General features: G+C 38.8%; 1 protein-coding gene across 4 annotated transcripts in view; it reads right to left on the reverse strand.

Moving 5' to 3' along the window:
- Positions 1 to 258: 258 nt before the first annotated feature.
- The window catches only part of BBS9 (Bardet-Biedl syndrome 9), a 493002-nt gene continuing 465329 nt past the window's right edge, over positions 259 to 27931 (reverse strand). For all 4 annotated transcript variants that reach the window (XM_028845874.2, XM_077996944.1, XM_015133745.3 and 1 more), the window contains 2 exons: positions 914 to 1024; positions 259 to 698 (listed from right to left, as the gene is read on the reverse strand). In XM_028845874.2, the coding sequence (XP_028701707.1) occupies positions 667 to 698; positions 914 to 1024 (143 nt within the window). In that variant the 3' untranslated portion in view covers positions 259 to 666. The remainder of the gene's footprint in view (positions 699 to 913; positions 1025 to 27931) is intronic.

The following is a 27931-nucleotide window of genomic DNA, read 5'->3' on the forward strand; positions in this document are numbered from 1 at the left end:
AATGAAAAGGAGATGTTAATGTACTAGCTTCCTGAAAATATTTAAACATTTTCATACAATACTAGAAAACTTACCTTCTTCCATGTTTAGCTTAATAGAACAAATCATATGTAAGTTTCATAGTGGTTCTTTTATTTATAAAATAATCACATTCAAGTCTTACCAGGGAGTAGCAAAGTGTTCAATTCTTTTCCTTTGAAGAAATAATGTAGAGCAATCACTCATAAATCCCTCTAATTATAAATAAAATCCAAGTTATTGTTTGACAATGAGATGCTTTATTAAACTTGATACATTTACTATATAAGAATTCTGTGAAAAAATGGGGTATCAAATTATTTTGGGTCTGAATCTTTGCATTATAAAATCTATCCCAAAACTATGTCATCTCACTGTATTCTGTGACTGTTAGCACACGGATGACCAAAGGCAACTACTTCCTTTCCTGGCAAAACAAGACAAATTTCAGCTGACATCCCCCATGGTGTTACAAGTCCTCTTAGTGACGTAGAAAGTCCCAACCCCCTTCTCTATGCAGTGTCATCTCCAGGAAGGTAAGCTTTAGGGAGCACCTGAGCCAGCCCTATATCTGTGCTTGGCATGAGGTTCACATGGGTTCGGCCTTGAGACGGGCATGTTCCTCTCAACCAAACAACTCTACTTGGATTATTCCGAGACTCCTTGGAGGGGTGAAACTTCTGGAAAAAAAGAAAGTAAGAGAGAAAGAGAGAGAAAAGGTCTGAATAATGACAGGAATACACAAAAGATCAAATTCAGCTGCACCAGTGCTAAGGGGAAGAATGAAGCAATTGGAAAACAAGCAGCTTTGTGGAACACGCTCTGGTATGACAAAAACTGACCAGACTGTCACTGCTTCCGACTTAGTGCTTGTGAAGCCCACCCATTCTCTTACCAGGCCTGGGTGTCTCTGCAGTGAGATGTCTGCGGTTGGTAAACAGTTCTGTAGAGTCTTGTTCTACCGATCTTTCTTCGAGGTCTGACTCTGGGATTGTAGTACAACCACCTAGTAGAAAAATACAAACAGTATTTTAAGCAATGTGTAAGAAAATCTTCCTCTCTACACGGCAAGCATAGCTTAGGAACACACTGATCATAAAGATAATAAATGACGTGACAACAATCTTCAGGAGTGGCCTGAAAAGAATAACCTTAAATGTTTCTTTTTGGTGAGAATACTGGGAATGAGTTACTGCCCCTAAAGACATATTATACTGATTATGACTTGGCAACAGCAGCAACAGTATTGTCTTTAAATTTATCCTTTTTAAAGTCAGAAAGGACAAAACCTATAGCATATGTGATATCCAGAATATAAAGGCCCCTCAGCAGGAATTCCCTCTAATACCAGAGCATCAGAAACTATGAAAGAAGCAAAGCCCATGAACCATGAGGAAAAGAAGGCTTCCCGGAGCAAAGAGAAAGGTTGCTGGTGCTCTGGTACGGTGGTTGTGGTGGCATTTCTCTGGAATTTGATTCTATTCCTGAATCCCAACACCTTACAGCACAGACACAAACACTTCATAATTCAACAGCAAAGTCATGAACTGCATTGTGGAAGGTTTCAATCCAAAGGTGACTTGAGGATGAGCTGGCGCTGTTGTGCTTTTGAAGTACTGGGTATAACTCATTTGACTTTATCCACCAAAATCTTGTATGGGAAACTCACAATCATGAGAGAATTTCCTGACTACATCTGCAACTCGATTTGACTGATTTGCCATCATTTCCTGGAAATGTACTAACATGTTGTATACTGTACATGCTTTTTTCCAAAGCCATTCTTCTTGTTAATGAAGTGTGATTTCTTTTTCTGAGGCTTCTCACACACAGAGTCCAAAGCCTCAGCCCTCAAGTTTGGTTTTATGCATGAGGGGGTTTATGAAGCTCACAACATTCTGAGGAAAGAGAGGGTATCAGCAGCACTGATTTCAAAACCACATCATTCAAATGAGACGGAAGTGGCAAGATCCCAGGTTTCAAGGAAAACACACCTTACTATCCACGCCTCTGCATCAACTCTGAAACAGAAATCAGTGCTAAGGGAAATGACAGAAACGCATTTCCACACTCATAAAATAAGAATTAGAGCTATCCTCCAAGATTCCCTGAATAGAAAACATTAGAATTATCCATCAATGCAATGGAACTTGCCCAGTAATACCCAAAAATGACAAGGGCCTTATCCAGAAGGAGAACCAGGCTTATTTTTAATCTCTCCAAAGCCTGTAGATCACAGTAACCAGAACTATCATTATTGAGTACTTTCTAAGGGCTAGAAATCCTGCCCATATTATCTCATTTAATTCCTACACACTATACCATGAAATAGATATTATTATTGTTATTCTCATTTTATAAGAAAACTGAGGTCTCAATGAGATTCAGTAACTTGCCAATGTCACAGAGCTCCAGTCTGGTCACATGGTGGGGCTGAGACCTTTGGAGAGGCCCCAAAAGCCAGTTCCTTTCCTCTCCTTCTTTACACTCATCCAACTGAGAAAAAAGGCAAAGGATACACGTGGTGGTGGCAGGGGCTGGGGGGAGACCTGGAAGACTAATGACAGGGAAGCGCAGAAAGAAGGGATGTGCTCCCTGCTGAACAGAACCCTGGAAAAAAAAAAAAAAAGGCAGAAAAGTCACTTCTCCATCCGTGAGACAGAGGGAGGTAGGGGAGGCCAGGAATGCTGTACTCATGCAGCTGCTTTCACACACAAGACAACTCCAGGAGGGAGGAAGAGACGAGCCAACAGATGAGAGCGAGTTTGATGAGCAGTTAAAACACCTGCCACGTGCTTGGGGAGAGGCAGGTCTCCACTGATAAATTAGTGTCCCTTTCATTCCAGCTGACTCAGTATTTTGACAAAACAGAAATAGAAGACTTCCTAGTTATCTATCCTGTGGGCTCAAAAGGAAAAGCCAGTTGCTATAGATTATCAACAATGAATGTAATCTCCTCTCTTCTCTTTGCCTTGTCCTGCATACAGAGATGGCAAGGTGCCCTGCCCTGGTGCTCTAACCCTCAGGTGCTATAGTGGGCACAGATTGCATGCACCTCCTCAGACTTCACACCCACAGCAGGGCACCTTGGCATGGGAATGCCACCCACCTTTCTTTCTTTTTTTTTTTTTGAGGTGGAGTTTCACTCTTGTTGCCCAGGCTGGAATGCAATGGCATGAACTCGGCTCACCGCAACCTCCGTCTCCCGGGTTCAAGCAATTATCCTGCCTCAGCCTCCTGAGTAGCTGGGATTACAGGCATGCACCACCATGCCTGGCTAATTTTGTACTTTTAGTAGAGATGGGGGTTCTCCATGTTGGTCAGGTTGGTCTCGAACTTCCAACCTCAGATGATCTGCTTGCCTCAGCCTCCCAAAGTGCTGGGATTACAGGTGTGAGCCACCGTGCCTGGCGCCACCCCCTTTCTTTGGATGCCTCCTGTAGCCAGACTGTCCAACTGCACACCCAGAGTGTCTGCCACTTCCAGCTTGGAAAGAACAATGGTGGTGGGCTCTGGCATCCTGCCCAGCAAGTGTATCATAGGAAAAGAAAAGAAGCCAAAGCTGAGCAGAGAATTCTCCCTGGGCCCCCGCCAACCAGGAATATGCTAGATGATTAGTTCTCTTTTGCAGGACTCCAAAAAAAGGCTGTGTGCTGCGTAGCTGCACCTGCTCACCATCTTCATGGCTCCTGGAAAGAGGCACTCCCAGATGCAGGCAGCACCACTCTGCATGACCTCATATATTCCCTTGGTTGCTGCCCTTTGTCCCCACCCTCCCTTCCCTGGGTTTGTGTTCTCAAACAGCCATCACTTTAGTCCTTGCCCCAGGCTCTGTCCTCTTGAGAAAATCACTGATACTGGGAGTAGTTCTATAGTAAAAAGTAGGTCTTCACAATGGAATTTTGAAGTTAGACTGGCCACCCATCTGTAAGCACTAGGTGCTCCATAGCTGGAGGTGAACGGGATGGTAATAGCCCCTGGTGTGCAATTACTTATGCTTTCACCCATGCTGAACTAGGATGATGTGCACGCAGAGGTCAAGACACTGGGAGATCAAGGGGCTATGGCATGGAAACATGTAATCATAAGGATTTCAGATGCTGCTTCTGATGACTGAGTATCTCGCAAAAAGAAAATGGTAGCTCATGGGCTAATGGGCAATGGGAGGCAAATCCACAAATTCAGAAGGCCTCTTTGGCCTTGCTCATGTAATGAGATCATCACATCAGCCAAACAGGAATCACCTGGGAGCCTGTCAGAAATGCAGAATCTCAGGCCCCATCCCCACATCTACTAAATTAACATCTGTTAAGAAACAACAGATGAGTATATCTGATACTTTTCCTAGGAAAAAAGATATATTTGTTAAAAATTTAAGGGCAAGAAATAAAAGAATACAGATAAAATATAAAACTTCCAAACAAACTGAAACTCTCTGAGGTCATCCATGGAAATGAAGTCTGGGTTCCATGGACGCCAGATGAAGTACCCTTGGCTTAGAGTCCATCTCATAAAAGGAGAAGGGGAAGCTGCAGCTGGAGGAAGTCATCCAAACACAATGGCAAGTGTGACACAAATAAGCCCGCAGGCAAGGACAAGCAGAACTGCAGGCTTCTGGCCTGAAAATCAGGCAAGCGTCTCGCCTCGAGGAGGGCAAGGGACTTCAAATCCCATGGACCTACTGTGTGCTGAGCACTCTACCTTGCATTTTCAGTACAGTAACTCACTCCATCCTCAAATAACACTGTCACAAAGGGCTCAGTGCCCTCATTTCGCAAGGGTAAATGTATTGATAGCAATGTGTGCTTTTCTTCTATTGGCCCTCCCCCTGCCCCTTTTCCTGCAATGTTACCCTAGGCCATTTTGTGCCCCCTCGCCTCCAGGGAAGTTTGTAATGGGGACCCCATTAATAAAAGTAGCCTGGAAATACTTTTCTTTCCAGCTTTGGTTTTCCATAGCCAGGGCTCCCTGAAGAGATGGAACTGAGAGAGTGAGAGACAGCTGGTACCAGGGTTGCCTCAGAGGCAGCAGCCTACAGCCCAAGGTAACAAGACATCATCCAGAGATGGAGGCATGGGACACAGAAGGACTGGGCACCAGAAGCCCCAGCCTTAGCCACAGGGAGCCCTGGAGTTGACTCCACTGATGGCTCAGGCAATGAGGCTGTGGGTAGCTACTGTGTCCTCATTTTCTGAGCCCCATGTATAAGCCTCCCTGGATGCAGTGGGGTGTGGCAAGGGTGGGCAATAATAACAGAGACTGAATTCCCTACCCTCTTGTTATTAAAGAAAATACAAATTTTACATTTCTTGCATCTCTGACTTAGCTATGCAGAGTCAGTTTCAATTTATTAAATAAAACCAAGAGATTATGTTATTTGCTAAGGCTTACACAAGTTTCTATACCACTGCAACCCAGCTCTCCATATATTACAGTGATGCTTCTAAAAAAAAACTTGCTTTTCAAATTTCCAATCTATCTAAACCAATACTTTTGTAAAATGTAACAGAAATGAATAAAAAAAAAACTAGTAGAAAAATTAAATGAATAAGACATCAGCTTTCACCTTTTAGAATTAGGTTCAACAGTTGTAAAAACACCCTTTCAATTGTTACAAAAGTTTCTCAACACTTTGTGAATGTCAGGTAACAAAAAGTTTGCAGACAGAGGCCAGTCTATAAGACATGGTCTAACTTAATAAATGTGATATGTAGAATTAGGGTTAAAAATAATAATACAGCAAATTCCTATTTATCTAAGGTTCAAATACCAGCAAACTCCTTGTGGCAACAAAATGGGCTTTCACAACCTATGTTCATTCTTTCTAGTCATACATCTAGTGACTAGATGTGGCAGCTCTCTCTCTAGTGGTCATGGTGTTCAGAACAATCTCCCTCTCCCACCAATGCAGGATATCTAGGTTCCCCTCACCACTGCTAGGTGGAATATAATTAAGGGACGCTGGCATCTTGAGTCAGAAATCTAGATGCATTTCCACAATGGAATATTGCTGTTATACATAATAGTTTTATTATAGAGCCCTATTACAATTAAGTTATTGCTTTAAAAACTTTTCTGGACTAATCTGGAAACCTAACTCATGTGAAATTATATAATATGAAGCATATATAATGAATTTTGAACAATCAGCATAGAACCATTTGGAACAAAACTGTAAGAACAAAACTCTTAATAAATTGGAGACTACATCAATGGATGTTAAAAAGATGTGTTTGAGGCACTTTATTATGGGGCCTATGACTGAACTGCTGACAATCAAATTATGTATATGGCCCTTTGTGTTAACTAAACTTTGCTGTAAAAATTTGACTTTTCCACATTGATAACATATTCATACATATAGCAATCATTAGCCAGCCAAAAATTTATTTAAGTAGAAAAATCTCACTTAAAACTTCGAACAAATAGGAGTTTGCCCTATATTTATAAAGATAACACAACTCTAGGATTTTTAGGGATTTCTAGCTATCCTCTAACCTGTTTCCACATTCAAAAGCAAATTATAAAATGGCTGCACTTCCTCCTCAAAAAGTGGTACATATTTTGTCAGCAGGTGAATTACACTAAGATATTTCTATCCATTGTCAGAAAAAACAAACAAAAAATAACAACGAAAGGAGCTTAGGCCCTCTCTGCAGGTTGCTATTGTAGAGTTAACTGGAAGAGGTAGAGTTCAAAGGTTAAGATAGGAAGTGAAGCAGAAACAAATGTGACTGTCATCTAGAATACCGGAGATCAAAATTGGAATGCAAAGTAAGCAGTGGTATGCTGGTAAATGTAGAACAGCTGGCTTTCCAGGAAAAAAGAGGAAAGCGCCAATCTATAGTGTTTACTCATCTCTGCGGGACGAATACTCCCACTATGGCCAATTTCAAATAACCAGAATGACATCACCAAATGTACAGCTTGGCAGAGATGTGTAGTAGCACAGTATTATCTAGTATTTTCACCATACAGATTTATAGATGTAAATAACCTCAGAGAATACATAATAGTAAAACATAGTAAAATAATTAGGAAGGAAAAGTTTTGAGTTTGTATTATCTTTGTTTTTATATAATTTATTTCATTGTAAGTTTATACAATTTTTAAGAATGCCTATATATTTAACAACGGACTCACAAAATTTCTAAAAATTCAGCAATTGGTTCTCACCAGCTAGCGCAAGCCGGTTCTAGCACTGACAGTGGGGATGGTATAGGGAGGTTAAGGTTATGCTTTGAAGTCTGGATTCATGGCTCCACATTGACGAGTTAAGTGACCTTCTTGAGCAAGTTATTTCACTAAAATCAGTCTCAGTTTCTGCATCTTCTAAGAGACTAACATAGCTCTGCCTCATAAGGGAGAGAGATGAATGTGCACAGTGCCCGGCACATTGAAACACAACTAAGTCCTGACTATTTTCAGGCCAAAGGCAGGAACACCAAAAGAAGAGTAGGGTAAACAGGTCAAGATAAAGTCCCTAAGGTGGGGGTTTGGCAGGGAAGGTTTCAAACAAACTGATATATCCCTGGGGCCAAAGACAGCTCTCCAGCAAATAGAAAAGTGCCTGATAACCTTAACCAGGTGGCCACCTCGGGAGTTGGCTAATCTGTTTTACTCAAGCCCTGCCTAATATCTCTCCTGCTACTTGATCTGCTGGGTTCCAAAATTTGATTCTACCCCAGGTGAATCAGGCCTCCTAGCTGAGCCTCCTTGCCTCAAAACCTACTTTGTAATTCAAATAGCCTAAACCAGGTGGTTGGCCAGATAGTAAATATTTTTTAGGCTCTGTGGGCCATCTGGTCTCTGGTGCCACTATTCCATTTTGCTGTCATAGTGCAAAAGCAGTCATAGTCAATACATAAATGTGAATGAGCACTGGCAGTGTTCCAATAAAACTTTATTTACTAAAACAGGTGTTGGGCCATGTTTGGCCTGTGGGCCATAAGTAGTTTGGCAACCCTGGTCTAATTTGAGGATCATGGAAAGCTTCTCTGCATACAGTATCATAATTTTCAAAGTTCCTAGAGGCATTTAACACTGCCAGATGTCTTATCTTACAATATTACTATGAGAATATCCTATAGTGTTATTATCATAAGTTTAAAAGCATAGTTTTTGTCCAACTGTGACAAATGTTCTTTCTTGTTGGGTAACAAAAAAAAGTTTTTCTCTAACAGATTTTACTTTTTAGAATAGTTTCAGATGTGCAGAAAAATTTAGCAGATAGTACAGAGAATTGCTACATATCCTCTGCATAGTTTCCCCTATTTATTAATATTTTTCATTAGTGTGGTACATGTGTTACAACTAATGAACCAATATTGATACATTATTATTAACTAAAGTCCATAGTTTATTCAGATTTTTTCATTTTTACTTAACATTCTTTGTCTTTTTCAGGATGCTATCCAGAATATTTCATAACATTCATTGTCACGTCTCCTTTGGCTCTTCTTGGTCGTGATAATTTCTCAGACTCTGTTTTCGATAGCCTTGACAGTTTTGAGGAGTACTAGTCAGGTATATTGCATGATGCTTTTCTATTGGAATTTGTCTGATGTTCTTCTTATCATTACACTGGGGAATTTCTTAAAGAAGGTTGTTTTTTTTCCCATAAACTCTTAGAGTTTCCAATATTTTACAATTGTCTCCAGGAGTTTCTCTCTTCCTCTATCAAAAGTGAAGCCAAGTGGGCAGTGAATGGAGAGGCCCCTGAAGGATGGAAGGCAAAGCACAAGGCTTAAGTCTTGGATGGTGGAGTTCAAGTTATCACAGTAGTGGACTAAGCTGCACCTAACTGTAGGACCCGAGGCAGGTCATCAGTTGCCCCATCTTTAAACAGGGCGTGATGTTGAGGCTGACTGTGAGCATGCCATGAGATCATGTAAACCCAGCATCACGCTCAGCACACTGTGCATTTTATCACCTCCTGCCTTCTATTTTTTTTTTTTTTTGTATACATGCACTTTCTGCACCATTTTTTTGTGGAATCAAAGAACTGTAGCTTTAGGTTTAATGACTTTCATGTAGTACATATCAAGACAGAGGCTCAGAGAGGGGAACTGATGCCGCAAATGTCCCAGAGTTAGCGCAGTTTCCCCTCCTTCCTATCGCACTAGGGCTTTCTCAATAACATTTCTCTTTTTTTGTCCAGGAAGATCTTAATGGATTTGCTTGTGAGTTGGCTGTCCTAACTAGTCCTTCCTTTCAATGATACAGAAAATCCAGAGGCCTGGCAAGCTGTTCTGTGGGTATATTTGAAGACTTTGCTGGTTTATTTTCTTGTAATAGTGACCTTTGTAATAAACTGGGTATTGGATGAGAGTGTTCCATTCCCTCATAGAAGAGAAGATCTTTTCTTCTGTTTTCTTCATATATTTAAAAGGAATCAGACAAGGAGACACTTTTAGAGAATCACAAATGACCACAGACCTTGTTCTGACTTGCCAAAGAATCTTCTGTTTGTATGACCTGAATTGCCACTAAGAATTAAAAACAGCAGAAACCTCAAAAATATACACCAGTGACATTTTTCTTTTGATCATGATTTACTTGATGGATAAAGCGTTTTTTTGAGATTTCATTTCAATGGTTTATAATTCATGTGCAGTGTGAGGAATGGGCCCTTTGAAAAGAACATCACACTATCTTAAATATGAAGCTTCCCTCAGACTCAGAGACTCTCTATAAATATATTCATTTGAAGAAATTTTACTGTGTGTGTGTGTGTGAGACACAGAGAGAGAGAGAGAACTGGAGAAAAATTTTGTACTCCCATTCTGTACGTTGCCTATTCACTCTGTGTGTGTGTGTGTGTGTGTGTGTGTGTGTGTGTGTGAGAGAGAGAGAGAGAGAGAGAGAGATGATTCATATATATGCACATAGGTACACAGACATGTATAAATTTTCTGATAATTCTCTACTCTGTTAGTTTTTCCAGTTATTTCAAATATTTTTTTTCTAGCCCAAGGAGAATGTAAGCTATAAAAAGCCAGGCATCTGCTGTATGCTTGTGTAGCAATACTGGCTGAGTATTTAGACACTTTTTGGCAAACTGGAAGAATAGAAGGAAGGGGGATGGGCAGGAGAGAGGGAGACAGGATGAAAAGCAAAGGGGAGGAGAAAGAACGGATCATAACATATTTTATCCTTCTGTGTATGCACTTCTACACAAGACATTAGAGGTGATTTACAAAAGGTGTAAATGACAAAATTGTAAATCATACAAAACATATTAGCAGCTAGAAAAACGTAAACCAGACTAGGAGTTATAGTGAGGAAGAATCATGGATAAACACAGACAAGGACCTACACAAGGGCTACAGTGGAGAAAAAATGCAAAATGTTATGGAAAGAAAGTGGGACTGCACTTCCTCTGATCCATCCTCCATGACCTCTCGTCTTCCACACTGGACTTCAGACCAAAGGGCTCAGTCTGAACTCACTTGGACTTAATTTTTCTTTCCCTCAAGAGCACCCAACTGGTAAAGCTATGATGGTGGGAATTTTTTTGACTAATACTTTGATTTACTTGAGAGATATATATATCTCAAATAAATATTTGAATATATATATCTCAGTAGTCACACACACACATATAAATGTGTGTGTGTGTGTGTGTGTGTGTGTGTGTGTGTGTGTGTGTTTCTGTTCTGTGCTCAGGGGCCACCTTGGAAAGCCAACATTTCTGTGAATTTTTTTTTTCCTTTTTTTAATTTTACTTTAAGTTCCAGGATACAAGTGCAGAATGTGCAAGTTTGTTACAAAGGTATATGTGCACCATGGTGGTTTGCTGTACCTAACAACCCACCATCTGGGTTTTAAGCTCCACGTGCATTAGCTCATTTGTCCTAATGCTCTCCCTCCCCTTGCCCCCAACCCCATGACTGGCCCCGGTGTGTGTTATTCCCCTCCTTGTGTCCATGTGTTCTCATTGTTCAATTCCCACTTATGAGTGAGAATATGTGGTGTTTGGTTTTCTGTTCCTGTGTTAGTTTCCCGAGGATGATGGCTTCCAGCTTTATCCATGTCCCTGCAAAGGACATGATCTCATTCATTTTTATAGCCGCATAGTATTCTATGGTGTATATGTACCACATTTTCTTTATCCAGTCTATCATTGATGGGCTTTGGGTTGGTTTCATGTCTTTGCTATTGTAAATAGTGCTACAATAAATACATGTATGCGTATGTCTTTACAGTGGAATGATTTATATTCCTTGGGGTATATACCCAGTAATGAGATTTCTGGGTCAAATGGTATTTGTGGTTGTAGATCCTTAAGGAATCGCCACACTGTCTTCCACAATGGTTGAACTCATTTACATTCCCACCAACAGTGTAAAAGCGTTCCTATTTCTCTACAGCCTCACCAGCATCTATTTTCTCCTGACTTTTTAATAATTGCCATTCTGACTGGTGTAAGATGGTATCTCATTGTGGTTTTGATTTGCATTTCTCTAATGATCAGTGGTGTTGAGCTTTTTTTCATATGTTTGTTGGCTGCATAAATGTTTTCTTTTGAGAATTGTCTCTTCGTATCCTTTGCCCACTTTTTGATGTTTTTTTTTTTTTCTTATAAATTTAAGTTCTTTGTAGATTCTGGATATTAGACGTTTGTCAGATGGGTAGATTGCAAAACTTTTCTCCCATTCTGTACGCCACCTGCTACTCTGATGATAGTTTCTTTTGCTGCACAGAAGCTCTTTAGTTTAATTAAATCCCATTTGTCAATTTTGGTTTTTGTTGCAATTGCCTACGCTTTCTTCTAGGATGTTTATGGTTTTGATTTTTACATTTAAGTCTTTAATCCATCTTGAGTTAATTTTTGTATAAGGTATAAAGAAGGGGTCCAGTTTCAGTTTTCTGCATATGACTAGCCAGTTTTCCCAGAACCATTTATTAAATAGGAAATCCTTTCCCCATTGCTTGTTTTTGTCAGGTTTGTCCAAGATCAAATGGTTGTAGATGTGTGGTCTTATGAAATTGGGTTTTCAAAGGCACTCACTGAGCAGATGTTTTCCAGAATAACATATATATAGGAGACTGTTAATAAATACAATAGGCATAGACCTCATCAAAGCACATCTTGGAAATAAAGCCCTTGGGAATGGAATATTTTGCTTACTGTGCTCTTAACACAGCATGGTGAATCAGGTTGACACCATTCAATGTTGCTGCTGCTCTCTAGGTAAGACTGGAGGACTTATGTCCACTTGTCTCTCATTTCCATTTCCACTCCACTCTTCACTGTGTTGTCATGTAGAGGCAAAACCCCCTTAACCAGGTATAATTTTACAGTTTCAAACTCAGCAAACCAGCAGAAGAAAATGCCTTTCTATATAGTCTTAGATTTCCAGTGCCAACATACGATACTCAGTTTTCTACGTTCTTTGTAAATCCATCCCGTGACTTTTCTTTCTCCCTGTTTTTGCAGAAACCATGCTGACCACATTGACAGAGACAACAGTGGTTAGCTGCAGAGGGGCAGGTGAAGGTCACTGTAGTGTGTGTCCAATAGGATGCCCCTTGAAATGTATGGAGCTCAGTTCCGCTGCCTAATAACCAACTTTGATCCCCACAACATGGTGGGAACTGAAAGTGTGTTTAAGACTATGCATGTACCCATGTTTGAAAATATTTCCATTTCACACCTCACAGCAGAGACAAAGTGTGTGAATAAAAGGGAGTCTAATACATTTTAAGAGGTCTAACATGTGTCTCAACAAGTTTTAAAACCCCTGTAAAGGCTGAACACTAAGTCCCTTAGGGCATAAGGGCTCCAGTCAGAGAGTCGGGATTTAAGAGAGCAGGGTTCTCCTGATATTAAGATGTTTCCACAACTTGAATAATGATAGGTGTCCAAGTATTCTTTTAGCTGGATTGCTGGTTAGAATTTAGGCTCACTTGGTGGTGAGAATTAAGAAATTACAGAAACATAGCTATTTTCAACCATTGATAATTATGTAAACAGAATGTACTCAGCAGAAAAAGAGTTCTATTTACAAAAAAGCAAGCACAGTCCATAAATCCTACAGATTGGAATGGATCCAGGTTAAGAATTTCTCCAGATGTCAGTCTGTAAACAGGGCTTCATAAAGTGAATTCCCCAATTAATTGTTGGCAGGAGCGGTCTCTACACTACGTTGGTGCATTGCGACTCCCTACCATATGTAGGTGAATTGCTGTCTGGCCCTATTGATCGTTAATCAGTTATGATACAACAAAACTCAGAGAAAAGCAGCTGGGGTCAGCACAAATTCTTCTGATACGGCGAGAAGGTACTGTAAAATTACTGCTCAGGAACTTGGAGATCTGTTCACTGAAGGAAATGAGAACTCTTCTATTTATTTGCATTACATCTGTTTTTCTAACACATTTAGTTCTTAACCTAGAGCACTAGGAAAGACACACACCCAGTAAGAACATAAACATGGAACCTAAACAAAACAAAACAAAACAAAACAAAAAAAAACCTATACTCACTATTTTGTTAAAGTCTCCAATCACAGTGTTTTTACACATGTTAACAAGGCCATTAAATCCTCCAAACAGGAACACAAAAGTATTGCCCAGCCATTGTGAGAAGGTGGGGAGGAAAAGAAAGTTAATATTTGCTTTTCCTTGCCATCTGATCAACGTCTGGAACACTCTGCAATGAAATGTAAGATCTACTGTCTTTCAACTAACTCTTCACTATACAGTACAATGTTTTCTAGTTCGAAAAGAAGGTATTTGTGATTTTTAATTTCCATTTTGTTTCTAAATCCTAAAGAAGTCCAATGTACAATTGGAAAGAGACATAATTTTAAGATATTTCCATTTCAAATATTTTCCTTTTCTAAGTCCCTCTTCAGAGACCAATACTCTCTCAAAAGTACACATGCACAAATAAAACATTACAGCTACAGTTGAGAAAGAAAGGAAGCCAATGGTTCTGCAATAATAATTTCTCAAAAAAGTGAAATGAAATGAAATAGTAAGAGCATAACTCCACTTTGCCTGGACACCACATAATAAGAGAGCTAGTGTTCCTCACAGCTTTCCCTCTTGCATCAAGTGGCTATTCATTCCCCAACGATCCTGGCAACATTTCTTCAACTTGAGTTTCTTTCCACATCCCAATTAAAAGTCATAATCTTGACCAAATTGTGTTGTTTTTAATAATGACAGAGTCGAGGTGGTGATTAGGAAACTGAGAGTCCAGCTCGGTCACTGGCTTGGAAACAGGTTGAGAGAAGAGAGAAAAGAATACAACAGCTCTGGAGTATGCCTGTTTTATCATATCCTTCCACATAGGACAAGGAAACTGAAGAAACACTCAGGACTTCTTCCCAGGCAACTCTACTATCTAGCCATGTATTTGTTTAACAGCCCATTAAATAAACAATGTCATATTTTAAAGAAAAGAGAAATATACACAGAGTGGCAAACTAAGGGATACTCTGAAAGGGGACATGACATGGCAAGTATCACGTGTCTTGAGCAAAGTCAAAGTCTGGGCTTTCATTTCCTTTCCTTTCAATGCAGAAAATATAGCATGTGCTTTCTGAGAGATTAGGATTAAATTAGATGCTTGTAATGGGCCTATCACAATGCCTGGCACAGAGAAAGACTCCCAGTAAATGTTAGCTATTATTTTCAGTTCTAACTCCCAATATATATTAGTCATTACAATTACAGCCAAATACACACGAAACTGCAGGCCATGAATACAGCATGAATTTATATATGACTTTCTAAAAAAAATGCTCAGGTAAAAAAGTCGAGGATGGAGTAAGTAGACCAGTGTCATAGTTGAACTCAGTGGTGAACAGCAAAATTGTCACCAAGGCATTAAAAGTAATTCACATGAAAATACTGTACACATCCCTTTTAAAATGAAACCACGGATAGTCTACTATCATAGATAACCACTCCTCTGAGATTACAATAGGAATATTTAAAGGGCTCAAATGATGATGATGATGGCAACGACGACCAGGGGTACATAATCACATTCATTGTTTTCTATTTACCAGCAGTGCTATTACTACTGAAAAATGCAAACCCACAAGATAATATGACATAAATGGATGAAACATTAAGATAAAAGGGTAAAACAGTGGTAGGTTTGCTTTCTCATGGGAAATTGAAATGGCCAGCAGCTGAACCTTGAAAGAGGAAGTCTGCTGATCTAGTGTTACTAAACATAGGAGGCAGCCAAGGAACAGAGAAATAGAGCAATGTATTTAAATGTATGCCTTGAAGGAAGCAAACACCAATTATTTTTATATGACTTTAATTCTCCCAGTGAATACTTTATGGGTGTTGGCAAGTCCTTCTGGAAAAGGAAGGGATTATTAATGAAGGATTCAGTGGCAACTGCTCACCAGTGCTCTAAGAAATAACACTTAACAAAGAATCATTTAGTTCACACCTCATCTCTAAAGACATAGAAATTTTAAGGATCCTTTTAAAAAATAGTAAAATATTATGTTCACATGCAAAGCCCTTTCTATTTTAGTTTCCAAATGATTCTATAGCCTGTGTGATAAACAAATCAGCTTCCCACAGGAAAATAAACATATAGAGGGAAGGAGTTAAATTTTTTTCCTTTTATGCAAAGAGTAGGTGCTTAATATTTACTTGTTGACTTAAAAAGGAATGCGTGAAACTTGAGGAAATACAGCCTTAAAAAAAAAGGTCATCATTTAAGAATGTTCCAGCACATCCTTCCAGGACTGTGGGCTAAGCACAGCCCACTAATATATAGGCTAGTAAATCTGAGGAAATGACCAATCAGCTCCTGTATTCTATCCTGTTTCTCCAAAAACGTAACCCATTCACTCTAGCAAATTCCTATATTATGTAAAATGAAATCTCTCTAGCTAACTGCCTGCTCTTAAAATTCTCCAGTTGCTTCAAAAGCATGGCCTCTAGAGCCAAACCGTCAGAATTTTAATCCCAGCTCCACGATTATTAGCTTTTTTAAAAAAAGAAAAACTAGTTACTTGATCTTTCTCTGCTTCAATTTCCTTATTTGTAAAATGCAGATAATAATTATACCTAGCTCATAGGGTATTGTAAAGATTAAATGAGTAAATGGATGTAAAGCACTTCACATGGTGCCTGACTCACAGTAAATGATAGATGAGTGTTATAATAATAAGCATTTCCAGCATCAGCATCATTTTTTTGCCCTATATTGCCAAATTATTCTAGTCTAAGCCTGACATTCTCATGTAAGATGAGTGGGGAACTGAAGGTACAAAGGGTAGTAAATTTTAGGAAGACAGAGCAGCAACTATAGCTATCTAGAACACCAATAGTTGGGTTAAATAGTCAAATAGAACCTTAACTGGTTGTCTGATCTGGTAAAAACAACAACAACAAAAACACCACTGGCCAATAAGAAATAACAGCTTGGCAAAGAAAGAACAAAGATTAGGGTCCAGATCAGTAATACAGGACAACAATATACATCAAATTAAGAACAATTTACTATCTTTTGACCCCACTTTCATGCCAGCATCTTCCTCCGTTTCTTTGCTCCTCTTAGCAGCAAAGCTTCCTCAAAGAGTTCTCTATATATGCTCTTTACAACTCTTCTCTTTTCCTTTCTCTCACACACCCATCCCAGTCTAGCCTTTGCCTCTGCCACTCTACAGAAGCTGCCCAAGATCACAATGACCTTCACATGGCTCCATTAACGGGCTAATCTTCAGCTCTCAGCTGACTTGACCCGTGAGCAGCATTTGACACAGCTGATTCTTCTGTCTTCCTCGAAACTCTTTTTTTGCCTGACTTCTAGGATACTACATTCTACTGATTTTCCTGTTACCTCACTGCAGGCTCTTTTTCAGTATTCTTTGCTGGTTCCTCCTCTTCTCCCAAACTTCCTAAAAGTTACAATATCCAGCACTCAGTTTTTGGTCCTCATCTCTCTTCTAAACTTACTCCCTTGGTGACTTTATCCAGTCTTCTGGCTTTAAAGTAACATTTTCATGCTGACAACTCCTAATTTTGTAACTCCAGCCCAGATTTCTCTCCTGAACCCCAGACTCATACCCAATTACTTACTTAATATCTCCACTTAGATCTCTAACAGCATCTCAAACTCAACATGTCCCAAACTTTACTCTTATTCTTTTCCACAAATCTTTCCCATCTCACCCCACAGCCTTCCCCATCTCAACTCAATCCTTTCAGTGTCTCGAGTCAAAACTACTAGAGTCATTCTAAATTCCCTTCTTCCTCTCACATATCATGTCCATTCTGTTAGGAAATTCTACTGTTTAAACATTTGAAATATATCCAGAATCAGACCATTTCTCACCACTACTACCACTTTGGTACAATCTATCATCATCTCTTACCTGAATTACAGTAATCTGCAGTTTCGCTGTCTGTAGTTTAAGTTACCTGCAATCAACCACAGTCTGAAATATTAAATAAACAATTCCAGGAATAATTCACAAGTTTTAAATTGCACTTTGTTTGGGTAGCGTGATGAAATCCTGGGTCATCCTTCTCCATCCTGCCTGGGACGTCACTCATCCCTTTGTCCAGCACATCCATGCTGCATATGCTACCTGCCTGTTATCATATAGGAAAAAACAGCGTTTTTTTCATAGTACAGGGTTCAGCACTATCTGCAGTTTCAGGCAACCACTGGGAGTCTCAGAACACATCCTTCAAGGATAAGGGGGGATTACTGTATTGCTAAATTGCTTCTCTGAGTAACCCTTAAATTGGACTGCCCATTTTTATCTCTGACCCCCACTATAGTTTATTCTCAAAAGAATAACCCCTGATCATTTTAAAAGGTAAAGTCATGTCATTCCTTCATTCAAAATGGTTTTCCCCATTTCACCCAGAGGAAAAGCAAATGAGCAAATGTCTGCACAAAGGCTGCACATGATCTAGTCCCTGCGGCTTCCTGTCCTACCGCACTGCCTCACTGTCCTTTCTGTCCCTGGAACACACCAGGACCATTCCCACTTTAGGGATTGTGCTGACCATTCCCTTTACCTGAAACACTTGTCCCTCTGATTTCTGCATGAATAATTCCCTCACCTTCTTCCAGTCTTTCTTCAAAAATTGCCTTGTGAACAAAGCCTACCCTGACCACCCAATGTGAAATTATAACCATAGGCCCCCACCCCTTTTCTGACACACATTTTCTTTTTCTGTAACATTTAACATTAGCACTTACAACTTTCTCACATACATAGTTCACTTATTTATCATGCTTATTGTCTTCCCTTGTGAGAATAAGAGTTCCAAAATGGCAGGGATCTCGTCTAATTTGGTGGCTACAGTATCATAAGTCTTGGAACAGTGCTTGGCACACAATAGGCACACAATATTTAGTTGTCGACTTAAATGAACGAATTTAGGCTGAGAGATTAGAAGGAAGCAATGGAAACCAAAATCAATTCTAATTTTTACATAGTATTATCTGCCTTTTCCACTAGGAGGTTGGAAAGCAGTTACAATAGAACACAGTATAGAATCTCTTCTTTCTACTCCCCAGTAGACCTGGCTGCTCTGTGAACCCAAAAAGGTTCTCAAACAGTTCTTTGCTTTAGCTGATACAAATCTTTAGGAAATGAATCTCACTGGATGAAAACACACGGAGAATTTGTGAGACTGAATAGGTACAACAACAAAATGTCCACCCCAGAAAAGAAATAAGATCCCAGTAGTAATTTTTGCAGGAATCAAAGTTAAAAAGAAGTAACAGAGCACTTGTAATTCTAGTTCTTGATAATAGTTATTTGTGGATGAAGAAACTGCAGAGGAAGGTACAAAGACATGTGTCTGCTTGGGAAATTTCTCAAAACGAATGAAAAAGGATCCATGTTATATCCACTGGGGCATCAAGTTATGGCCTGGAACAGTTTATTTTTCCCAGGCTACTTCAAATCTAAACGTGTTTTTAAAAGCAAGCCCAATGAAAGATTAGATAAACAACTGGACAATGTTTTTTACACTCTGGTAATATAAACATTTCAAATTCCTCCCTAACTCTTTACTAGCGTAAATCTCTAATTCCGGAGAAGGTGAAATATCCTGAAAGTTTAAACATTACTTTGAATTATTCACATTTACCTCCATCTCTATCTTATATTTTTCTGCCAATAAAAAGTCAGGTTTTGTCCAAACTATGGTACTATGACTCCCTTGCAATTGTCAAACAATTGGACTAACCCCAGCTCTACTTTCCTTGAAGATGGAACATAGCAGCCCTTCCCAATGGTTTCTGTTCTTTTCTTTCTTACCTCCTATACATCCTGCACTGCCCTTTTTCAAACCAAGCCTTTATAAACACAAAGAGGAAATGTAGAACTGTCTGCCTTCAATTAAGCTATGAAAACAATTTTAAAAATGGTATCAAACACAAAAGAGATCAACTGAAATAGAAAACATCAGGCAGAGGAGAAAGCTCTCTCTGGTTAAGGAAAGGGGATATAGAATAACAGCTCCAAGAAGCAACTCTGTGGAAATGCTACAGAAAGAAGAAAAGGAAGGGAGAGAATGGAGGGAAACAAAGGATGTGAAAACCCAGAGGGAATGAGGATAAGCAGCTCACTGTATAATCCACAAGTCAAAAAGTACAGGGATGACAGGGTGGTGGCCAGGAGAGAAAATACTGAGCTGAGAGAGCTGTTCCATTTACATCATAGTCCACAGTTTATGAAAGAACTTCACCTGACCCTGGTATCACAACTTTGAGCAGTAGAGTAGGTAAAAATCTGCAACTTTTTTGTTCCCAATTTTTATTTTAGAATCGGGGGTACAAGTGCAGGTTTGGAAAGGGTATATTGCGTGATCCTGAGACTTGGCGTATGAATGGATCCATCACTCAGGTAGTGAGCATAGTACCCAACAGGTAGCTTTTTTCAACCTTCACTCCTGCCCTCCCTGCTCTTACATTCTCCAGTGTCTATTGATTCTCTGTTTATGACCATCGTACTCAATGTTCAGCTTCCACTTATAAGTGAGAAGACGTGGTATTTGGTTTTCTGTTTCTGCATTTAGTTCACTTAGGATAATGTTTTCCAGCTGTATCCATGTTGCTTCAAAGGACATGCTTTCGTTGTTTTTTATGGCTGCATAGCATTCCATGGTGCATATGTACCACATTTTCTTAATCCAATCCACTGTTGATGGTCACCTGGGTTGATTCCACATCTTTGCTACTGTGAATAGCACTGCAATGAACATACGAATACATGTTTCTTTGGGAAAATGATTTATTTTTCTTTGGATATATACCCAGTAATGGGATTACTGGGTTGCATGGTAGTTCAACTCTCAGTTCTCTGAGAAACCTCCAAACTGCTCTTTATAGTGGCTGAACTAATTCACATTCCTACCTACAGCATATAAGCATTCCCTTTTCTCTGCAGTCTCACCCAGACCTGTTACTCATTTTTTTTTTTTTTTTTACTTCTTAACAGAAGCCATTCTGTCTGGTTGAGTTGGTATCCCATTGTGATTCTGATTGGCATTTCTCTGATGATAGTGATGATGAGCATTTTTTCAGGTTTGTTGGCTGCTTCTGTGTCTTCTTTTGAGAAGTATCTGTTCATGTCCTTTGCCCATTTTTAATGAGGTTATTTGGTTTTTACTTGTTTATTTGTTTAAGTTCCTTATAGAAAATCTGCACCTCCATGCCCCAGAAAAACCACACATCAAGTTATCTCCCGGGCAAATTACCCAATACCTTTGAGTTTCTATTTCTTGAGAAATGAAAATATCTTCCTAAAACTGATTGTGGAGTAAATAAAACCTTATATAAGGCATCAGAGGTAAAGTCATGCTCAGTAATTGGCAGTTATTATAATAAATGATAAAAAGATTTACTGACCCAAGGTCAGACAATGAGCCAATGACCCTGTTAGGAGTAGAGCCCAGGTCTGCTGTGTTAGGAGTAGAGCCCAGGTCTGCTGTGTCATGAGTATTTTCTACCAAAGCACACTGCAGTAGTGAGAGAAACACAGAAAGCAGAAATTGAAGAAACTCTAAAAAAGGTATGAATGTACAAGGCAGGAATGTACAGATGATCTACAGTTTAGACAATGCAAACAACTAGATCCAGACTATGGGTTTTGAGGGGTGATGAACTGGATGCAATTTTTATATAAGAATATGTTAATCATAATTGAATAATAATTACATCAGTACCATTTTTTTTTCAGCACTTATATGCCAGCCATAGTGTTACTTATTTTATGTTTGCTGATTTAATAGTGATCTAGAATGGCAGTTTTTAGTGTCTCATTTCACTAATGATGAAACTAAGCTGTAAAAAGCTTAAGTGACTTGCTCAAAGTCACATACATAGTGACTGGGAGAACTTGAAATCAAATCTGTTATATGCTGACTCCAAAATTCAAGTCTAAACTATCCCATTATCTTGCTTCTCCTTGTCAGAAAGGAAAGACACGCAGAAATGAGGTTGTGAATTACTGTCCAAAGAATCTGAGTTCTAGATTGGCAAAAATAAGATCATGGTATATACTCCATATCCTCAACATCTACTACATCCCTTGCTCTAAAGAAAAGTGAAAGGGTTTGGGAAAATGACTGAAGTTTCCTCTTAGTAAAAAAGGAATTAGCACAGAAGTAACTTAAAGATATACCAATGAAGATAGATCCTTAGACTGTCTAAAATCATCTTACACTGTTTTAAAAGAATTCAGAATTGGTGGATACTTCTATAGGAATCCAGCATATAATTACAAAGGAGAGAAAGTGGCTCATTAGAGTAGATAGGATTTACAACTAAAAAGAAGTAAAATAATAAAGTGGAAAATAAAGCCTTTACCAATTATGTTGAAAAAAGACAAAATCAACCTTCTGAAAGTTGGGAAAATGCAAAGGAGTTCATAGAGGATAAAATTTAATTACGACAAATGTAAAGGAAAAATGATTAAAAGAATGATCACAGGGAAGAGAACTTGGCATCTTTTTAAAGATGCTGGACAGTGGTAGAACACTTAACATTTATAGGAAGACCTATTTTCCAAAGTTAGCACCACCATGCTATAAAACCACCCAAATCCCTGAGTACAAACCCATTCAGGAAAAAAACTTGAGAGCAATCTCATGCATGTATATGTATGCAAAACCCAAATTAGGGTATTAGTAAATCAAACTCAGAATCATATTTTTTGAAGTATAATTAAAGGTACTTGATTCAGAAATGCAAAATAATTCAATTAAGTCCTCAAATCAATATATCAAAATGGAATCTCAATAGAGGATAATATTTAACATTCACTTCTAATTAAAAAAAAAAAAAAAGAGATTCCATAGTGTGATGATGAGCAATCTGGACTCTAATTTTTTAAAAAATGCCAGCGAACTAGGAATAAGGATCTAAAACTAATAGGCAACATAAAATTTATAAGTAAAGCAGATAAAATATTCACATCAGTCACATTAGTATTAGGTTAAAGATGAGGATCTTAGCTATCACAACTACTAGTTAATATTGTTCTAGAAATTCAAGGCAGTATAATAAGATATTTTAGAAAGGAAGAAATGTATGCATTAGAAAAAAGAATGATCATAATTTCCAGATGATATAATTGTAGACCTAAAAAATTCCAAAAATATAAAATAAAAAGTCTTATTTTCCATCTATCACATAGACTAGGTAGAAGATTACAAAATACATGTAAAATATAAGTATAAAAATATTGATCATTTCTCTCTGCATTAACAATATCCACTTAGAAAATATAGTGGACGTGTTACTATATTCAAAGTAACACCAATTAAATTACATCCTCTGCCAGGAATGTTCCCTTAAATAATATTCTTCATGAATCAGCTTAAAGAATAACTATGATAATAATTATAGAAATAATAATAATGACAATGGCTAATATCTGTCAAGTGCTTCTAAAAGGCAAGTGCTATTCTAAATGAGATACATGTAATAACATTCAACACTGTAACAACATCTACAAGGTAATGCTATTATAATCTCCCCTTTACAGATGAGAAAACTGAGGCACAGAGGGGTTAAATAACCAAGGTCACACAGCTAGTTAGTGTGAAGCTATGATATAAACTCAACCAAAAACATGGCTCTAAAACCATGTTCGTAGCATTTGGCCTCTCTAGATCACTTCCTCTGTAAAATTTTCTCCAGCCCCAAATCCAGAGTCAGGCCCTAGCTCTCAAACACCCTAGATGTTCCCAAAGGGCACATCACATGGTTTGGCCTCTTTATTTGTGCATCTCCTGTACCTCTCCTATGCTGAGGATTTTATCTTATCCTGGCTTGTATCTCCCATAATTAAGCACAATCACTTGGATAAAATGGCTTTCAATAAACAAACAAACAAAAACTACATATGAAAATTGAACCAAATATCAAGAATCCAATGAGAGAAATATATATATAAAGACAGTCAAGGGGGAAAGAACAGGACAGGACAGGACAGGACAGGACAGGACAGGACAGGAAAGGAAAGGAAGATCCAGTCTACAGATTGTCTGTAGATAAATAAGTCTATTTATTTATCTATCACAGATCTATCAAATGGATGTGAGCTGATGCAACAATATCAACCAAAACACCAAAAAGCAACACAAACAAATAAAACTAGGGAGAAAGGGTACAGGGGAGAGGAAACAAAAGTACTGAGCATCCCCTACTTGTTAGGCACGGTGCTAAATGCTTTCATATTAAGATATGTCACTGAATTAGTCAAAAAGGAGATTTCTTTACTATTATGTCTGAGCTTGGTAAGGTTAGTCTTAGAAAAAATAGAATTCTGTTTTCAGACGTCTGAGGGTCAAATTGTAGATACCAGCAAAATGAAACAAGAGGGTATATTCAAGATAATGCAAAACACAGGAGAAAGGACAGGCTCCCACATTACTCAGTTCTGGAGCAGCAGTCTTGTTCCAAAGGCTGGTCCTCTGGTAGCAGGCAGGAATGGATGTGGTATGGAGCTCCCACAAACTGAGCAGTCGTGCAACACCATGGTAGTCATAAGGGGAAACATTTAACAAGACAGTATGCGGATGGGAAAGGATGTTACCAAGTTTAAATGAAGAATAATCTTTCATCACCCAAATCCTCATGTTCTCTTTAAGTCCACGTAAACATACAATGTGGCAGATCTGCTCCTGGAGGGCTTTAAGATGTTCCTAACTAAATGTTTACTGAATTGAATAAAATGAATGGGCAGGAAGTCAAGTGAGTAGACAGAGAACCTGAAGGTCGAAGGTGTCCAGAAATGTTAACTATGTAACTTTGACTTTGTAAGCATCAGCTGCAGTGTGTGTGTGTGTGTGTGTGTGTGTGTGTGTTGTAGACACGAGGTATAACTATGAAAAGGGAATAGTGATCATATCACTCTTGTACTTAAAAGCCTTAAGTGGTTCCGTTTAGCTTTTCAGAGTAGACTGCAGTTCTCCCATCCTGTCCTGGCTTTCACTTAGCCCCTTCCCAGCCTCCTCTGATGGGCACCACCACATCCAAGCAGCCCCATGGGTCTGCTCACATTATGTTTCCGAGCCTCCTCACACTGTGCCCCACCTCTGTGCCTTTTTGCACACATACAGTTCACTCAGCCTGGAACATCTCTGCCTCCTTCCTACTTGGCCTATCTCCTCCATATTTTCTAACATCCACTCAGACGTCTGATAGGCCTTCCCTGACCCCAGGCCCTGACTGAGATAACTCAAGGACTTTGGGTCAATATTTGTTACACCAAAGAGGGGCTAGGGGTAGGTGAGAAAACCTAGCAGAAAAAAGACAAGTCATGATTTTATAAGTCTTAAGAAAAAGAAAAGAAAAGAAAAAAATCACAATGTCCTGCAAAGGCCTGGAAGGCTCACCAAAGCCTGACTATGGTGTAAAATAATTGGAAGTAAAACTGTCTAGACAACACAAAAGAAGGAAAATAAGAAAGGGAAAAAAAGAGTACATTAATCTATTAAGAAAATGATAGTAAATTCTTCTGGAAATCATGTGTGTTTAAATCCATGTGCGTGAAAAACAAAATGAAACAGTATATGCTATATATATTACGGCTTTTACTTTCTAAAAACCCTGTAAGGATAAAATGAGATCATATAAATGATTTTGGAAAGGTCAGAATATCATATAAATGTTAGTGGCTATCATCATTCTGGAACCAGTAAGGCTTTTGCCCCCCAAACTACAAGAATAACCCTCTTGGCAGGTGATACTTCTAACTTTCACGAAAATAAAAACCAGCCATTTATCAGCTTGGCTCCGTTTGTTACCATTGAAGGCTGTTCAGGTAAGGAGATCCAGCCAAAGTCTCTGAGTAAGTTACATGGGTCTCCCTGCACGACAATTGCTTCTTTATTTGATGTCTATTTGTCAAGCAGAGATACAGTTAGACAGCCTATAAAACAAAGCTCTGTTTTTATAGGAACAAGTTAAGTCTGAGGTAAAGTGGCTTTTTATGTACAAGAATATGGGCTTAATGTGCCACAGTCATAATGTTTATAGATGTAAATTAAAGTCTCTGGACATACAGTGACCTTCCATTTCACCAGTGAGAAGAACTTACTCTTCTATCATTTAATTCTACTAGAAAAACTACTTATTTTTGAAACTAATGTCCTATTTTATAGTCTTTTTCCCCAAAGCAAGTACAAAGTGTCTTGGCCCAAGATGGACATTTTAGAACAAAAAAAACAAACAAAAAAGATTATTCTTACTCTCTTCCTCTCTCTCTCTCTCTCTCTCTCTCTCTCTCACACACACACACACACACACAAATACACACAAAATACACATCTTTTGGTAAGTGGTAGACAAAAGCTTTCTCTGAAGGCCATGGCCAATGACTGGCTACATAACACAGCTTGGTATGGATACTCACCAATGTTTAAAACAACCTTTACTTTTTCCAAAGGTTCTGTTCTAAAGATATGGTTCACAATGCAGAGAGAGCATTAAACCTCTAGCACTCCAAGTTACTGAATCACGGGCTTCAGTGATATTCATGGAAACCCTAAGCATATAAAACTGAAAAAATCCAAAATTGTCTTAGCATCCTGGCTGAATCCATCACCCTATATGTGTTCAAACTGGAATGATTTCTGTTGTATCCCTTTAGCTATTTCTGGAAGAGATGAATGAATAACTCCCATCTGCCAGTTTGATCTGTAAAAAAATTTCCCCTCAGTGAAATTGTTCTTAAACAACCTTCCAGAGTATTCTCTGGTTCAGCCTCTTGTAGGGTTCTTTGATGTTTTCTCTGGTCTCTTAGGAGCAGCACATGGGTAGTCATCACTTAAAAAGGAAAAACAAAGTCTTTTCTTGGCAACACAAGCGATAGCTATCATTTTGCATACAAATAAGCAATCCTATTTCTCAACTGTTACCTACTTCAATTCTACCTAAGTCTACTTCTATAAACTTACTTCTACAGGGCCCACTACAATTATACAGATGCTAAATAAGCGTGTTAAAAACCTGTCCATTTCTGCCATTGTCCTTGCAAGACAATGCCTCATGATTAACTTTCTTTTCTCAAGTGATCATCCAGTAGACCTGTCATCAACTAACCATGTTACCTGGGCTAACTGAGCTACACAACAGAAAACCATCTAGTGCAGAGGGTACCGGCTTGGAGTGAGACTCCTGGGCTTTAGTTCCTGCTCCACAGCTGAATGGCCTTTGGCAAGTCACCTAACCGGCAGAGGCTGCTATTCAGTCATCTATAAAGTAGGGGGGGTAATAAGTACCTATCTCGCAGGATTTTTTAAAAGATTAAATAAAAGTTCACATAAGGATATGCCAGGCATACAAAAGTGGTCGACAAATGTTATTGTTATCATAAATAAATTGGTTTTAAAACAGATAATAATTAAATAAGACTTTTTGCTGCATTTATGGTGTTCCAATTGAGTAATGACACAGAAAGGAGAGTTCTTCATAAAGAATATGCTAGGTATGAAGCAAACATTATAGATTACATTTTTGTGGTTGGTATTCTGTCCCAAATGAATGAATTCATCCAGTTGAACATAACTGCTTAGTTTTAAATTTTTAAACAAACATTTGCCTTAGACTTAGAATGAGGAGGTGGAGGGAATTGGGTAATTCTCTAATCTGTCTTGAAAAGCTTGGCTGACATTTTATTTTTTTCACCATCATCAGGGGTACTGGGAAGCTCACTAACACTTTATTGAAATGGATTCTGAAGTCTGGTTGCTGTCCAGGTCATCTTATAATTTAACTTCTCTTCCTCTGATCATTAAAATGACAGGTAATATCCTAGCCACTGTTGAAACTCTTTTATGTTTGAGGCTCAAACTGATGGAAAACAAACCTCAGTGCTTCAAGACAGGGCTGTGATACACGCTGGGGCCAAACCTTCCAAAGAGTGTAATAAATACATTTAAACTCTTAACAATTTAGGAAATGAATTCCCCTTTGCATGACACAAATAAATAAGACCAACTTGAGATACTGGATGGCTTGGTGACCCTAAGACCTGGCAATACTAGGAAACAAGACAAACATACTGTCCTGTTCCATCTCAGAGAGAATAGGGTCTTCTGTACTGGCTCCCTTTCAGCTCATAATGAAGTGTTTCAGAGGATGAAGTGGTTTGTCTTTTTTGGAGGCCCCTGAAGGCAGGATGAGTTCCAAGCTAAACACTGAAAAGGATGGCCCTTCAAAAATTTCCCACTTTTATTAGGGATTTCAAATAGGAATGCCCAATACTAAGATTTTCAAGTTGTCAGGACTTAGGGCCAAAGAGTAAGCTTTAGCTTTCTGACTGTGGAGAAACAGACAGCCCTGAAGCCTGGTGGGAGAGCAGAGCCTGCAAAAGGCGGCAGCCTAAAGCCGCTGAATGCACTTCTTTGAACACAAGATTTTCATGTTCTGGTACTTTTAATGCATATT

Source organism: Macaca mulatta, chromosome 3 (genome assembly GCF_049350105.2).
Source record: "Macaca mulatta isolate MMU2019108-1 chromosome 3, T2T-MMU8v2.0, whole genome shotgun sequence".
NCBI lineage: Eukaryota > Metazoa > Chordata > Mammalia > Primates > Cercopithecidae > Macaca > Macaca mulatta.